Raw genomic sequence first — 17,711 nt, forward strand, 5'->3', positions numbered from 1 at the left:
CAAAATAAATGTTCATATTGTTTGATTGTTTTTTCATGTTATAGACTGATAGGTAGGTAGGTAGATAGCTTCAAGTATCACAGGAACTGATAGGGATTTTATAAGGTCTTTATTTGAGCAGAGTAGCCTACATGCAGTAGAATATATTGAATGTTATTTATCCAAAATGTGAATTGTAGTAAATATAACTATGTAGTACAAAAATATGCTGATGTTTTGAAAAATATTTTAACATGGACAAAAGAAAAATACATTTGACAATAAACACTTTATTTCATAGGTTACTCTTTAATATTTAATTGCAAAAAAAATGATAATATCATTATTATTCAAATGGGAGAATCATTCAAGTTGAGGCTTTGGTCTCGTCAATAGGTCTGACAGATGGAGTTGTCTCTGCCTGTGAGGTGTTAGACAGCTGATAGATGGAGGTAGCTTCAGGAGGGTCCTCACACTCTATCTCTAGCTCCCTCTGTACGTACTGTAAGAGAAACGACTCAGGAGCAGGGGGATGTGGTATTTTTGGCCCGGGTCATTTATAGTAAAGACAATCTGCAACAAAGCAGGAAATATGTAGGAAATCAACAATTACATGCCAGAGTCTGTGTTAACAATATCGTGCATATGACTTGGTTACGTGGATACAAATTCTCAAAAATATGGTAACACCTGTGCAGGTAAAGCAGCTGTATTCTTGAGAATGGCAGCTGAGGAAATCAACATATCAACTCATAACATTTCCTCACCTCAACATATGGGTAGAAGCATGTCTCTCCCAACCTCTCCCAGTACTGAGCAGTCTCAAAATGAATTTTATACACGCCAGTTGTAAACATTTGTTTGGTAGTAAGTCCTGGGCAACGTCCGTCATCATTTGTGATCCTGTCGAGACAAGATACATATTTTCCAGTAGTACTATTTTAGATTTTAATCGTACTTTGCGACTTTGTGTGTTTTATGGTTTTTACCCAGTAGTTATCAAATTCCAGGCACTAGTGGCGGGATCTTGTCGATAGAGACTGAGGGCCATGTTTGAACCAGGGACGCCGGTCGCAGTGTTTAGCACATGAGTGGTCAGAGGACTTGGTGAGACTGCCATTGCTGTGATCTTCAAAACAAGGAGGTAAGACTAAACATTTATATCATTATGAAGCAATCACATTAGGCATTAAAATTTCCATATGACTACTATTACCACTACTACTAATTATATGCATACTGTACATCCCCTGATTTTTTTAAAGCCGCATGGTGTTCACACAGATAACAATGATGGTTTGTAGTTTTGTCATCTATTGAAATTTAAAAATATCCATAAATACAAAAAAGTTAAGTATGCAAACTGTAATTTGTTATGTATAAATCCTTAAGATAATTCAGTAACTGGACATTTAATCATTCCTAACTGCTGTACAGATAGATAGATAGATAGATAATAGAACCCTGTATGAAGGATTCAAACACTTCTTGTTATTTCAGAGTCTGGACTATTGAATGCCTCTGTCCATTCACTTCTCACAAAATATCTCCTCAACCAGAATTTACATAGCTGTTAAAATATGTTATACTGTACAATATACTGAATGCTGTATCACTTGACATTGAGCCTGTTTAATTGAATACCTTCTATTTTAGATTCATTGTTTGTTTTGTGCTTACCTTATTTTCAGCCAAAATGTGACCCTTGAGTTGCTGCAGCCTGTATGCACTCATGTGCACTGATGAATAAAATCCAAACTGGCTCAGCAGTATTAACCAAAAAAAGAAAATTTGCAATTTTATGGTTTATTTAATGGCATCAGGATTTTGTCACATTGCTGTCATGCGGTTCTGCACATTGCACTATGACGCTGAGTACATATCTGCTAATCTTTTTTGTCAACAGAGGGCTGGTTGTGCAAGAATTTTTGTCACACTTTGAACTTAGTGGAAATGGAGGATCAAAGTGGCAGCAGAGGAGCACATTTAGTGGAGTTATAAAGAAGTCTTAATTATTTCTGACATTGGTACATTTGACTGCGGGGTTAATGAACTCTAAACACTCTCTAAATCAAGGGCGTAGGTTTGGTCTCAGCTTTGGTAGGGACCCCCTGACATAAACCCTCTGTGGAACCACTCACCCACCCATACACGCACAAGCACAGCATAATACATATGATATGACGACATAATGATGAACAATTTAAGGCTTTATTTACTATTTCAAATGAGAAATGTTGCAAATAGGTAACGTTCAAGTACCATTAAACACTTAACTTGTGGAGCTCACAAAGAAAAAAACAATAGTTTTTGCAACCAGGTGGATAATCTATTCTGTACATCATTCCATTCAGTGGTAGGTATTTGGCTACCTAATTTACACTTGTATTTATTAATTGCAAATGGCAAAAATTAAAGTAAATATCTGGAACTTTTAGAACTGACAACATTCAGGTTTAACAATCTTTGATCTAGATCTTCAAGATCAGTTAGGTCAAGTGCCGTTTGATGCACATGGCATACACTTGCATTGTTAAGGCGCTGCTGAGTCATGGTAGATCTTAACCAGGTTTTAAGCCTTTTCAGTGCACTAAAGCTTCGTTCAGCTTCAGCTGAGGCCATGGGGACAACCAACAACAGCCTAACAATACCCAGCACACATAACCACACTAGCAGGGAAGATTTAACACGGTCAGGGGAGGTACACAGACAGCGTGGATCTTAAGGCTCACCCAGACACTTACTGGGCTGGGCTGATACTCCCCATAACTCACTGTACACAGTAAGGAAGTCAGCCTAGCATAGCGGCTAACACACGGCTAGCTTAAAACATTGCTATTAACAACAAAGTAAACTTTATCTTGCCACTACTTGTCAACATGGCATGAATGGCATATAAAACATCATTAACAAAACAGAACACACACTGGCCTTTTACCAGGGAAAATTTAACAGGTCAGGCGAGGCACAGTGACAGACAGCATGGACCTTCGGGCTCACCCAGACACTGTAGGCTGAGCTCCCCGCCCACCGTACCAGTCGTCTGAGTATTGGGACATCTTAAAGGAGTCGCAGCACTATAAAATACTTAATGACCACCATAACAAAATGCTGATCTAAAATACAATAGCCTACACGTACCTCAGTTACAAATGATCATAAAAAATAAACAAATAACACTGTGGCTAGAAATTACACCCGGGTTACACTTCCATGAAAGGAGAACGTGAACGTGAGTCTGCAGACCCTCTGTTTCAGCCAATCAAATTGCAGGATGGATAACCCTGCCGCTCTAGCTCAGGAATACAGAATTCTGACGTCGAAAAAAAGAAATAACTAAATAACTAAAATTATTAAAATTATTAGTGGTCTAGTCTCTACTATTGAGTTCGCAAAAAAATATGTGAATTAATTCATATTTTTGTTATATAAAAATATTAAATATTGATAAGGATTTTTATGTCTTCCCAAAATATTGGTTGTGACGTGTCCCTGTGGTCCACATGCAAACTTACGCCCTTGCTCTAAATGCCCTAAATACCCTATACTTCCTGCTTAAATTCCAGGAATGAATCTACTGACAAACATGTGCCGGGATACTTCCTCCAGTCCTAATCATTACTCCATGGCCTTCATCAGTAAATGTAATGTGCTGGGATCAGGAAGCTTGGTCATCAGTAAATACGTTGGGCTCAACAGTGAATATTAATTATTCCAAACTGCATTTCCTGATGTGATTCGGCACAAGCTCTGTTTTTCTCAAATAATTTCCAACTGGTTATTCATCTGTCCTGTTTTGTCTTTTGATTCAATATTACAAATCCCCCCTCTCATTTTATGTAAAGCCAAAATACTGTGACATAAAACTAATATTGCAGATCATCTCAGTCATTAATTCGGTCAGTCGGTCTCTTCTTCATTCGCTTGTCATTCTGAGGCTTTTCAGAGAAATGGCTGCTGCTGCTGCTGGAGAAGCTGCAGGAATACTTTTCTGACTTATGTAACACTTGGCTGATTTTGTTTAAATATATGGGGTCCTACACTTCCTGTTGTTAAAGAGAACAGGATTGGGAGAGTTGTTCTTTCTTTAAGTAAGTGTCTGCAGAAAATGTATTTTGACCTGGATGCCCTGGCAGAAACTGCTGCAGATTTTTTTTTGTTGTTTTTTTTTCTTTGATAGTCAGACTGACCTTCTGTCCCACATCCATTGCTGGTTCAAAGACAATGTGGTCACATTATCTAGCAGTCCAGTCTGATCTGTTCTGTATGGACTATGATATGTTTGGTATTATTGTATTGTACTGTATGATTCTTCAGACTAGTTACGTACTGGAAATATTTGAAATGGCCCTTAATTAATTTAATAACTTTGCACTTGATTTAACTTTAGCAATTAACTAAACGATAACTATTAATCCTTCACATTATTTCCCCCAAATGTTTGTTTCCCCTTCACTCTTTTCCTCTATGTCTATCTCAGTCTTTCACAATAAAAACACACTCCCATGTACTGTATTTATACTCAATATGAAAATACTTTTACTAGTGTGACAATGAGTATTTCCACTTGGCTTATCTTAAGAATGCAAACAAAAACATGTAACACCATAGGAATTATAATAACATTGTTGTTGTTTTTTTAAAAAAAATATGAGACATCCAAAGAAAGATTAAAATCCGACAGTTGAACAATTACAGTAAAGTTTACAATAATACACAATATTACACACTGACCTGGGCCTATTCACATCTATAAGTGCCAAAAGCATGGTAGAAGAGAGCTTTAACTTTCCTCTAATACATTTAGAGCAGAGAAAACATGATGTGATATAACAAGGTTGTTTGTACAACATTTCTTCAGAGAGCCACACTCAGGGAAGAGGCAAATTGATACTTACAAGCAGAAAACAACCCATTTTTCTCCTGAGTCATCAGTGTGTGACCGTCCAGTCTGTCAAGAATTACTGTGATTTACTGTCCTACTATTCTGACGTCTTAGAGTACAATAAAGAGAAAAAGTTCAGGGATCAAATTTGAGAAAGGACAGATTTCTGCAAAATACGCTGAGATCCAGAGACAGAATTTTCATTTCACAGTGCATGCACACAATATTCCAGTTAATGCTTTACTCTGAAAAAGCTAATAATAATTAATTAAGTAAGCAGCTGAAAATTGTTTATACGCACATGCCTCATTAATAATCTTGGTTCTGTATTGTTTATACATTATCTAATTAAAAGTCCTTCACAGACAGAGATCCAAAATTTCCTTTAATGTTGTATGCAAGTAACAGAACTATTGTAGCACCTCTAGCAACACATAAATTATTAGTGTATACACAGTCTGATACTGACATATGCTGCCTGTTTCAGTGGAAGGAAAAAAGAATAAACTGGTAAACTGCTTACATAATGCTTTAATCAGATAGCTTTTGTGTCATTTGGATTAATACAACAATACTTGGATTAATACTGGAATATTGGTGCTCATGCAAATCCACCGCTCAGGCAGGATTATAAAAAGTTTAATTCACTGCTGTGCTTCCAGGTGTCCTTTATAATTGTTCTCTGGATAAGATCCATCTCTCCCATGCAATCTCTGAGTCTGACATAACAAATTCTTCAGTATTGCACATACTTGATGTGTATGCGTCACCTGTGTCAGTGTTTTTGTTTTACTTAAAAGTATGTTCACAGAAAATGAGCGACTGTGATACAATCAAATGCATTGTGTTTTCTGATATGTACACCCTGTTGGAGGGAAGCTGAGCCTCTGATATGAGTGTTGGCTTGGTGGTTGTTTTTCTCTTCCTCCATGTTTGGCACTTAATCCACGTCATCTGCGTTTTCTCATTTTCCTTTCATATTTCCTCTTCACGGTCAGAGCTGTGGTTGCTCATCTGTGGCAGACAGACAGAGAGACAGACAGTCAGAAGGCAGACAGACTGCGAGAGACAAGACAAAGAGGCAATTTATTAAACTGCACCCTCAGAATGACTAAGTGGAATTTCCTCATGGGCATATAAATTGATTTCACAATAGTGGAGTCTCAGCTGTCCATAAAACAGAAACATCTGGTGATCTTATCTGTGTTTCTTAAAATAATGTAATGTAATATGGTCACCTTTTTCTTTGTTTTAACTTGTTCTAACTGTATATATATATATATATAATTTATGATTTTATGTAACTGGCCCTTGCTGATGCGCTTTATAGTCACTCTTGAAAGAGTGCAGACAGACTTCAGGTGCATTTACCGTGTGGTGGTCATCGTCGGGCTCCCTCAGGTCAGGACTCTCCCTGTGGATTAGATGGCGGGAGCTGGGTGGAGAGAGGGAGGAGAGGGAGTGTTCGGGGCTGCTGGCAGACAGAGCGTATGGTGAGCCAGCTGGACTGTCCTCTCTCAGGGGAGACCCTACAACACAGCAGTGAACACAGGGACACACATGGAGTTTAGTGAAAACCGTTTGGTGCAGAGCTCAGGTCTGGTTACATTTTGGACAGGACTGTGAAGGAAATACACGTTTTTCCACGGGTCACAGTCAAAACCGTATGTGTACATCCCACTGACTTTGTATCAGATGACAGGCAGAAAACAGGAGTGGGAGTGACAGGATGAAGGACAGATGAGGAGACAGCAGGGAGGAAGGCGAGAGACAGCAGAGCTTCATAGTGAGAGACAGGGGAATCAAGTAGAGCTGGAGATAAATTGATATGAAGATGAGAGCTATCAATCGCCCAAGGTCATTCAAAGTAGATAGAATATGCACAAGTGCACACACACTTTCTTGAATGTGTGCACCTACAAAGCCCAAATACAGTAGCCATAGGACCCATTCTCCTTTTAGTCCACTCTCTATTTGTATATTCACTCTGATGTTATGATAATGACTTCCATGTTCAAGGTTAAAGCATTCTCTTTGACTTTTTACCAGAACATTTTAGTCTAACAGCGACTGAGAATAATAAGCTCAAAGGATGGCAGACTACATCACATGAGTGGTATGAATTGTTTCAGTTTAAGACCAGTATAATTAAGATTGGAGTAAAACCAATTTCCTTAGGAAGGATAATAAAGCTTTGTCCTGTTCATTGTCTGGCATGTTGCTCTCTTGACAGATGCAGTAACTGTATTGTGTTCATGTGACCACATGAGGGCAGCAGCAGCTCTACTTTCCAGGCACCCTGATGTGCTGTTCTTCTCAGTCCCTCGTATTCATCAGTTTTCCAAAGCTTCATCAGTCAGGTCAAACACACTGTTTGTTCAGCATGTTCCATAATTTGCTCACAACCATAAATCAAGACACCCACACTTGAGTTGATATCGGCCCTGTTTCAACTTTTTTAAAAACATCCTGACTGGAGGGAAATAATTAATTTGTCAGGTAAAATAGGAGTGGCTCTGGTGGTGCAGTGCCTTCCCATCCCCCGGTTTCCCTGCAGCACAGTTCCTGAATCATTCTGATTGGGGTTGTGACTGGTGGAGCTAATCAAGCAGAAATCAGAAGGTGGCATATTGCCGGAGTCCACCTTAAAATGTTCTTGATGTGCGAATAGATTATCTATCATTCGATCTCACTCCAGCCTGCCCGCACTGTCTTTGTGAATGAGTGTCTCACCTTTGTGGTCATTCCTCTGCGTGTCCATCCTGTCAAGACTGTCAAGCAGCCCATCGATCTGTGTCTTTATCAGAGTCAGCTCCTTTTTAATCACCTGCAACTCCTCCATGTCCACTGCAGGGAGAGGGGATAGAGGGGGGTAGAAATTATACAACCTGAACATCTATTTAGAGAGCGTTTGTGAGACAAAATGGGAGGTGCACTTATCTTCTTTCTTGCAGAGAGTTAGATAAGCCGGTTGATATCACTCTCATTTTTGTAACATAATACACCTACCAGCACCACTGAAGCTCACTAATTAACATGTTATATTTCTTTTGGTTAATATGTACAAAAACTGCAATGTAAAAATGGTCTTCAGAGTCCCCTTGCCCAGTCAAGAAACAATAAATAACTCTGGAGAAACAGCAACTTGTTGTTTTTTATTTCAGGTTTTGCACAGATTAAACAAATGAGATATAATGTGTTAATTTACCTGCTTTAGAGGTGGTTTCTCTGAACTCTTTGACAAAGCCAATCAACCTGCTTCCAGTCTTTGTGCTAAACTAAGCTATCTGCTTGTTGGCTGCTTCTTATTTATGATAGGTATTCATCTTATCATCCAACTCTCAGAGAGAAGGCAAATAATTAAAGTATTTCTCAAAATGTCTATTACCTGCTTTAAAAAATACTGCTATGAAGGGCAGCATGCAGAGAATTTATTTGCATTTCTTTTTTTGCCACTCAGACTCAGATTTAAGGGTCATGCAGCCATGAATAATTTTCCCACTACACCAGACCAGCATTAGAGAAAAAAAGGTTAAAACAAGTGATCGTTACACATCAGCAACCTACAGACTGTGTGGTGTGAGTTCAGTAAATAGAAAGAGGATATTTTGTCTGTGACTAGTTTCTTAGTAATGAGAGGCAAACAATTTAATAATCCTAACTTTATATTTAGCATTTTGTTTATTTTTTTTTTACAAAGAGGCAAATGGTATAAATCTGCAGCAACCTTCTTTTTAGTTTATTCATATTACTCACACTTGGCTGTAGATGAACTAGTGGAGTGGGCTCTGGTGCTTTTGGAGTGGGTTCTGTCTCGGCTGCGTCTGTGCCCAGTGGAGTAGGAGGAGGAACGAGATCGTTTAGCCAGACTAGGTCCCAGGGGAGGCAGAGGGGACAGGGATGCTGGCACACGCTGGTAGTCATACATCCTAGAAATTCAGTATATATGATGTTAAAACAACTTATTTTTAGCTGTTTTTGTGCTGCTATTGTGCTGAATTTGTGGGAAGGTGCCTCACGACCTTCTGCAGAATGATGATGCACGGCACAGTACAACACTAAAAACCAAGTTTAGTATCAAACCAGATTAATTGTGAAGGAATGAAAGCTGAAATCTGTTGGCAAGATCTTGTCAAAATCTTTGATCAAAGAATTTAATTTCCAGTTTTAAACTATTTTTTTCAGGTGCAGACTTTTGTGTCTACACAGCAATTCACATTTGAGAACTTTTGAACTTTCTCTAGTTTGATGAAATGGTACAATGGTAGAAAAACATACTCATATTTCTTAAAATATAAGACTAAAACTCAGATTGAATTAGCACATATGTTGAAAAACTGAAAAGGCTGGATATTGAAGGAAAGTGACAGTGAAGAGAAAAGCATTTGTTCAAGCATCTCATAGATAAATAAGGATATTTATGTTCAACGTGCTTTTGTCTTTTACTTTCAATCTCTGTATCTCTCTCGTGAGCTCACGCTGGCCTGCCTCCTCCCTGTGGACAGCTCCATGTCTCTATCTGTCACTGAATGTAATTGGTTCTGTCAGGGCCAATCAATGGCTCTCCGCCAGGCAAGTAGTGCTGGTGACAGGGGGTGTATCACAGTCAAACTCTATAGTGCTTACAGAAACAACCCCGTCTCTTTTGTTTGCATAGGTTTCAATAGAAGTATGTCATTGGTGATGTGATTGAAGTAGGGTGATTTAACCTCACATTTGACCTCAACAGTCACTGATTCAATGACCAGGTGAAACACAGTTAGAATATCAAAGCCAACCAATCACCCACAAGCAAAGCTGCAGGAAGCATGGGAGCTAAGCCAATTAAATGTATGAATTATCACACCAGCGTTTCCGATAACTGCACCAGCATTACATGCAACACTTAATTGTGAGTGACTTGGCTTAAGTAGAAACCCCTTTTGGCCAGAATATATAACCCGGGTTTCTGCTCATGCACAAAACTAGATTCAAGACTTTTTAAGACCTTTAAATGGCATACAGAATGAAATACTTTACACAATCATATCACTCAAAGAATGACAAAAGTAGTGGCAGTTGCTGATGATGCTGACAGAAATACCATGAAAAATGACCGGACAGCCTCCTGTCGTATGTCGTCTCTAGATGTATGATACATCCTGCCATTGACAACCATGCAAAAAAGTACAAGAGTTTTAACTGATGTTACTTTCTACAGAAAAGAAAGCATACTCTAAAATTTACATTTAAGACGTTTTGATGAATGAATTCAGGGCTTTTCCAGATTTACTTATAAATTCTTCATAACTCTGATCAAGTGGTCAGTTCAGGATAATTTTAGATGCATTCTAGTGCTCTGCGGTAATGGCAGTCTATCTCAGCTGGATCTTGTCACAGTCTGAATATACCTGGATCAAGGACAGTTTGAGCACAGCTCGAGCGGTTTCTACAAAGCCAAAATCTTTGAAAAGCTCTTCTGCTGCATATCACAAGCCAACAACTGTGAAGCAAGCTGTCAGCTGCGAGGACTTGGACAGTGATATAGATTTACTGATTGAGCTGTTAGCCAGTCAGTCAGATGCAGCCCAGCTTCCTGAAAAGTTTTCTCTTTTGTTTTCCATTATGTTATATTTTGTGAAGCTGCTACATGCTGCAGAGGCTTATACACAGACTGTTTTTCTTAGCCAGCCACAGTCCACACACACACATCACAATATCACATAAGGATGAAGTGTATTAAGCTGCCATAAGTGTGTGAGATTAGAGGCTTTGAGCATTGTCCCTATGTGGAGACACAGAGACCAAAGAATTATGGGAGTTTAAAGTCCTTTAGAGCAGTTTGCAGGGGCATATAGACAATGTGCTGTTACACCGGCTTTGAAGTGTCATCTCTGAGAATGGAAGCTCAGACAATGAATAACTGTAGACGAGTGAGGATTACAGAAGAGTGTGTGAGTGTGTTTGAGAGGGAGTGTTTGTCTCTATGGATTAGACCCCACACGGAAAGCAGCTCTGTCAGCTCGAGCTGTTATCTGTGTGCTGAAAGACACTTTTCTTTCATGTTCACACAAGAGGACAGCAGACAAAAACATTTCTCTCTTTCCCACATATTGATGCGCACAAACACAGAAACAAACATACACACACAGTCCTCTGCACACTCACACCTGGCAAGTATGTCCATACACATATGAATATTCACACATATTCATACTCTGTCTCTGTCTCTGTCTCTGTCTCTCTCTCTCTCTCTCTCTCTCTCTATCACACACACACACACACACACACACAGAGCTGTCAGTAGTGCTAGCCAACAGCATGGGGAATAATCATGCACTGTGTTGAAAACAAATTGAAAATCAGTGGTGAGTGTTCCCCCCTGAGCAAAGACAGAAAAATGCAGAGCAAGGCAAACCAAAGGAAAAAAAAACCACAAAGAAAAGATGACAGTTAATACTCAGAGCAGCAGAGCGATGTGTGCAGGAAAGCCAGTGGAATGAGGTGCGTGTGTTCTCTGTGTGTTCTGTGTGCGAGTGTGTGTGTGTTTATGTGTACACAATGTGACTACCTTCTTTTATTCAGATGTGCTGAGTGGAGTGTTTATGAGTGAGGCCTGGGGGATGTACGAAGGTCCCTGCGCAATTTCAGCGGAGATCCAATAACACAGAGTGACTCTGACTGGAGCTCAGTCTAACAAACTGCTTCATCTACTTAACCGCTGCACTCGTGTTCTGCAGTAACATGGAAGCAGGAAGCACACACTGCAAACAAACTGCAGAGATAAGAGTACATGATAAGCCCCAAATCTCGCTATCAGTGGTTTTAGAGGGCGTTATATAATCCTAATGTATGGTTATTGTCATCCTGATCTGGCAGCCAGCAGGAACCGCAAATCTACATCAACATCGACAGTTTTACAACAGAGACTGTCATATTTGCCAGGGCCTTTCATTTTTTGTCTTATTAATTCACAGAAGGAAAACATAAACCAGCTTTAGTGAGCAATAAATGCCCGAGATTGAATAAAGTATTATAAATCAAAAGTGTAGAGTTTAGTTTTGTCTTTCACCAAAGATTTATTCTTCATTTTAGTCCAATACTTACTGCTCCTTTTGTCTTAAAGGCCAGATGTCTCATTTCAAGGTTGTCAAATGCTAACGTTGGTTGTTATTGTTGCTGTGACTGTGGAATGAGACTAAACAACAGAACATATTTCTTCAGAACTGCTGAAGCCACCCTTAAGTTGAGCTGAAAATGTTGAGTGGGTTGATCTGCAGACAGCAGCTACAGCTCTCAAATGGTTAGGTACAGGCACCAAAACTACTTGATCAGGGTTAGGGACAGATCTCAGGAGTATGTGTCCTGTAGTGAAATGCTGTGAGACTGCTGGAACCTTCTAAAAATAAATGTAGACAGAAGGAAATAAAATCAGTCCTTCCTTCTTGTTTTTCAGGTATTGTTAAGTTGTTTTTTGGTTTTAGATGACAGAGTTTTATGCAATTTTAGTAGTTTGTACCAATACTGTCTCATGTTGAACATTTTCCAGTACAATCATCATTAGCTGTCATGCTCATTAGGAACACTGATGTGAAATGAACAGAGTCTATGAAGAGTGATCACTGGATAGTTTGTTTTAACAGGATAATCAACCAACCTATAGGCCTATATAAAATGACAGCACGATGGCCATTTGGAGCTATATGGTGCTATAAATGCTTCACGTGTTGCATCAAAACGTCAAGGTGACGTCTTCGACTTTACACGAAAGCAGCTCAAACCGATGGTGTAAATGTGTCTGAGATAAACACAAATACACAAATGCACCGATCTGGTTGTATTCACAGTCAGTAGGCAACTCTATATGTGGAAGATATGAACCTTTCAGTGTATGTGTATATACAGGTATGTATGTATGCATTTGTGTGTCCTCCTGGCTGTTGAGTAGTAATGGGCAACATTGTAGGAAAAGACAGGATGACTGACGGCTATGCGGCAAACAGCGACAGGGAGTGGAGAGTACCGAGGACAGCAAGGATGAAGAATCCGCTATAGCCTCGTGTGACACAGAGACAGGCAGAAAGGTGTATGAACTGCCATGCATAGAGCTTCCTGACAGTACCTGTCATAGTAGTCCTCGTGGTAGCTGTCATAGTCCAGGTCGAACTCAGATCTGCAGGAGACAGAGACAGAGGAGGTGGTCAGTGTTTGTCAAAACTACGTGATGCACTTTTACTGGCGCTATCATACATTTCACTTAAACCGTAAGGTTGGTTGGTGAGTCAGTGTGTAAATGTGAGCCTCAACAAAGTTGCATGGTACAGTGACTTCATCTGGAAAGAATGCAGCGTTCATGATCTCCAGTCAGCCAGAAAAAGACATTGGATTTGTTCTGCAGCAGCATCCAAGGTGGAAAATCCATAGAAATTGTCTGGTGCTGTAAATGTGCCACTCAGTGTGCAAGCTTAGCGAGGCATGCGTGTGTGTGTGTGATGGGGGGTGGGGGGGGGAATCAGAGGAAGGTGAGTGATGTGACAGGAGTGAACATATATGGGCTGGTAGCTGCTGCGCACCTGCAGAACAGACCAGAGGAAGTGGAGGAGAGAAGAGTGACACTAAGCCAGAGCGAGATCACATTCTGGTGTGTCAGACCTCAGCATTCCTCTCTAATCCCCACACAGAGTCGCTAATAATCCCTTCATGTTGCTCACCCTCCCTCTGCCTCTCTTTGTCTCTCACGCTGACTCACTCCCTCTGTTTTCGTTATTCTTTCATTTATCTGTCATGCTTCCCTTTTCAAACGCTTTCTCCATTTTTGTCTCAATCAGTGCCGATGTTCACTTAGCTTCAGTATTTACAGGATAGATGTACAATTATACAACCCACGCTCAGGCAAAAGATTGGTTAAAAAACATGATATTTCAGAACATATCAACATATTTTGGGGAATTACCAAGCTCATAGGCCTTGCAATCTGTTTATCTGCTGCTCAGGGAGGAGGCGATTCTCCTGCTTGTAGTTACACAGCTCATCTCTAAGAAGAGATGTCTTTTTTTTTTGTATGGCAGGATAAACAGCAGGGGACTAAAGCTAACACTCCTCTGTTAGAATTACACACATACAAATACACACAGGCAAACACTGCAGGGCTGTGTGAAGCAAAAATCTCTGAATCTGGATCTGAAGTGTAGACTTATTTTGGAGTGGACCGTAATCACGTCTCCTCCAGTGTTATTCTTCTTTGTCTCATACCAGCTGGTTTTCAGAGCTCAGGAGACAGAAAAGCGCAAAATAATTCATTACTTGTGCCAAAAATGAAAAAATCCAATTTAAAGATGGCCTTCTGTTGTTCTTATTGAAATGGAGAAGGTTTGTGTGTCATTTTAGTTCATGTCAAACCAAAAGCATCCTGGACACAAAAGCAAGAAAGCGGGACAAGTCTAGGAAATCCTCCTTTTACACCTTGTACCCATCAAGGACGCACTGAGAGGCAGAAGGACAGAGGACAAGAGACACAATAACCCCTCAGCTGAGCTGAGCTTCTTGTTCTTCAAGTGAACTCAGCCAGAAGTGTAATAAAAAATAACAGCTATTCACCAAAATCCTCACCGAGGGGGAACTAAGCTGCTGTTCTCTTTTGGTTTGGATCTTCCTCTTCAACGTTCACCTTTCATCACTGTTGTGTTTGAAGTGCTCTGTGGCAGACAGATTAATCATCATTTGTTAAATCTCTTGTTTTGGCACAGACTTTTTGTGTTCTTTAACTTCATCATTTTTTTCTGTTGGCTTGTCTGCATGTTGCTATTTTATGCTGCGTATTTTTTCAATACTTTTTACTATTAAAAAACACTTTTACTCATATTGCATTTAATAAGAAGAACTTTCTTAGACCTATATGTAAAAAAATCTGCATTTCACTTAGCTATAATCACCTAATTAAGATGAATAACTGTTTACATATCTCCTAAATTATATATTAGTTAAGCTAAAGCTAGTAGCTAAGCTAGTAGTAAAGTGTGACAAAAAATTAATTATAAAATTGTTTATATGTAAACAGTACAGGTCAGATTTCACCCCTAAATGTAGAATAATAAATATTTGGTTATTCATTTTGTAATGACAGCCAGATCATAAAAAATGTCACCACGGTACAATAATGACGTTATCGTACATAAATAAGATTTAGTGACAATAATTCTGTGACAGGTGAGCACAAGCCACTTAGACAGTAATTACATCCAAAGTGAGCAGCCAAGTGCCTGGGTCACGGTCACATTTTGTGTGTGTGTGTGTGTGTGTGTGTGTGTGTGTGTCTGTCAGAGAGAGAGAGAGAGAGAGAGAGAGAGAGAGAGAGATGGACAGCAGGGTCACTAAAGGCTAATTAATTTCTTTTCATAATTTCTCAAGTGCCAAAGCAATCCATTAGACATGGCCGGCTATAAATCATCTCAGCCTCAGTGTGCCTGTTTTTGTGAGTGTGTGTGTGTGTGTGTGTGTGTGTGACAGAGAAAGAGAGAGAGGGAGAGAGAGTGAAAGTGTGCATTACACAGAGCAGACTTGCTTTTGGTGAACAAAGCATCCCAGAGAATTCCTGCAACATGCACACTCAACACACACCGAAGGTAGAAAACCATCAGTTTCATGGCAGCTGAATCCATGGAATTACCATGAAGGTGTGTGGATGTGGGAACAAAAATCTGTTTACACAGTCACATTGTGAGGACCCACCTTACCTACGGGGACAAAAAGCAAATACCCCAACTTAAATCCTTAAATATTAGGGTTAGAGTAAATATTAGAGTTGCGGTAAGGTTAGGCTGAGGTTAGGGTTTGGTTAAGGCGAGGGTTAGGATTAGGCAAGTCATGTTTATTGTTATGGGTGGTGGTTAAGCCTCCAGGAAATGAATGGAACTCTGTGTAATGTCCCCAAAGTGATGGAAAGCGTGTGTGTGTGTGTGTGTGTGTGTGTGTGTGTGTGTGTGTGTGTGTGTGTGTAAGAGAGAGAGATGAATTATTAGAGATGTAGTTCAATTGGCTTAGAGCCTTGACAGATTCAATTTAAATCTCCCTGACAGTGAACTGAAGTGACATTTTATGTGAGATTCTTGTTTTTTTGTTTGCAACGACATCTTTGGTGATAAATAAGCACAGCTGCAGTCTTTTGTCCTGCACTTTTTAACAATCAATTCCCAGCATTGTCAACAGTTCTTTATTTAGTTATCAGACTGGACTAGAACAGTGTTGGTAGAACATCAGCTCTCATCTGAAACCCACCACAAACATGCCACAAATGTGTTTTTTAACTGTTACAGTATATTTCTATTGCCACTGACTGATAATGTAATATCAGCATAACACGATGCTGCTTTCACACAGACCTACAGTCAGATCTAGAAAGCAGCAGCTAAGTTTAGGCCCAACCTGAGCAACTTACTGAGCAGACTGCAGCTAGACATAATGAAGAACTGCACCTTCTAATATTTTATTATTGTATTATATATTGTTTTATTCATCTCTTTTACAACAAATAACAATGACAATAAAGTAATTATTATTTGAAATACATGTACAAATACACTATGCGCCTATACATTCATACTCTATGAAATTAAGTATGAATTGCGTATTATCTATCTACACACTCAGGTGTACTGTGGTCACACAATCCATGGAGCAATAAGTGCAATAGACTCAATTTTTTTCTAATTTAATGAAATGGAAACCATTTGAGATCATTCATCATGCACAGTACAAAGATTTGTAATGCAGCATTGTCACAGGAAAAGAAGGAATTAGTTCCAGTTACCTGATTTCAGCACCTATTATGCACACACTCTCTCTCCTCCAAAAAACTGATAGCCGTTGGTTTACATTTGCCTTTATAATTAGATAAAAGGCAGACTATTTCTTTAATGTCTTGTAATCCTCCAAGAATACATATTAAAGACAATGCAGATTCAGTTAAAAGCAGATACTGGTAGATTATGGAGATTGGTCTGGAAATAGCAGAGATTATTCCACTGTGCTAACAGTACAAGTCTTTCCTAAATCGGGTCATAAAGAAACGGTTAGTCATTGCAGCAAGTGATTTCCAATTCATATAAAATGCAGACGTTAGCGTTACATTCATGACTATTAACGAGCCAATAACGATCCAATAAGAGTAGAAGAGTTAACTGAGTCGAAGCAACATGTTTTTAAATTGCATCACCATAATTAATCAGAACAAATCAAGTAGTTCCATCAGCATATAGGTATAGTGGGAAATAAGTGCACAGGAGACAAAATAATTGATATAAATGAAGCCACACAAGCCTCAGAGTAAATTTGTTCATCAAACCTTTAGAAAATACGAGGGAAACCAGATTATCTAAAATGCAAAATTCTTACTGTAGCATCCAGGAGGCGCCATTGTTTAGGAAAACCTTCCAGCATGCACTGTGTGTGTTGTAGTATTTTCAGTCCAGTCTTGTGTGAAGTTGTGTCTGCAACTTCTCACAGTCTCCAAAGTGAATTCAGAGATGAGTTAGTAGCTGTGCTCTTTGTACACCTGTTACTACCAGTGAGGCTGCTGCTCAGATTAAAATATTCCCCTCCAAAGTTTTTCATTCAGATTATTGTGTAAACTCATAAATCCACCCTTGTCATTTCCTTTATTTCCCCGACAGGACTGTAAACAGCAGCAGCAGAAACGATCCATGCAATAAAAAAAAGAACGAAAATCGGATTGGACCTCGTAGCAACAAACCACTTTTTTTCTTTTACATCCCTTAATTCCTGTTTAAATTGTTTCACACGTATTAACAAACTTGTTCAGTCAAGCTTTCTCTTATTAAGAAATAATTCTGGGATGAGACATTTTCCTTGC

At 39.3% G+C, this 17,711-nt stretch overlaps 3 protein-coding genes across 7 annotated transcripts in view; all 3 read right to left on the minus strand.

Annotated features, from left to right (window-relative positions):
• Positions 1-17,711, minus strand: part of LOC124064477 — a 956,368-nt gene that overhangs the window by 842,122 nt on the left and 96,535 nt on the right. The window lies entirely within an intron of this gene.
• LOC124057375 (5-hydroxyisourate hydrolase-like) lies at positions 91-3,008 on the minus strand. 5 transcript variants are annotated; one of them, XM_046385545.1, is made up of 5 exons: positions 2,918-3,008; positions 1,660-1,737; positions 969-1,108; positions 747-882; positions 91-552 (listed from the first exon to the last, which is right to left on the minus strand). In XM_046385545.1, the coding sequence occupies exons 2-5, from the start codon at positions 1,711-1,713 to the stop codon at positions 463-465; spliced, it is 420 nt and encodes a 139-aa protein (XP_046241501.1). In that variant the 5' UTR covers positions 1,714-1,737; positions 2,918-3,008; the 3' UTR covers positions 91-462. The 5 variants fall into 5 exon arrangements, with proteins under 5 accessions (XP_046241501.1, XP_046241492.1, XP_046241508.1 ...); XM_046385536.1 differs by having other exon boundaries at positions 2,980-3,003; XM_046385552.1 differs by having other exon boundaries at positions 1,660-1,756; positions 2,918-2,935.
• The window catches only part of si:dkey-234i14.2 (heterogeneous nuclear ribonucleoprotein C), a 34,221-nt gene continuing 21,004 nt past the window's right edge, over positions 4,495-17,711 (minus strand). The window contains exons 3-7 of the mRNA XM_046385404.1: positions 12,966-13,016; positions 8,621-8,793; positions 7,598-7,711; positions 6,236-6,393; positions 4,495-5,878 (exon numbers count right to left, since the gene is read on the minus strand). Coding sequence (XP_046241360.1) covers positions 5,840-5,878; positions 6,236-6,393; positions 7,598-7,711; positions 8,621-8,793; positions 12,966-13,016 — 535 coding nt within the window. The 3' untranslated portion in view covers positions 4,495-5,839. The remainder of the gene's footprint in view (positions 5,879-6,235; positions 6,394-7,597; positions 7,712-8,620; positions 8,794-12,965; positions 13,017-17,711) is intronic.

Source organism: Scatophagus argus, chromosome 1 (genome assembly GCF_020382885.2).
Source record: "Scatophagus argus isolate fScaArg1 chromosome 1, fScaArg1.pri, whole genome shotgun sequence".
NCBI lineage: Eukaryota > Metazoa > Chordata > Actinopteri > Scatophagidae > Scatophagus > Scatophagus argus.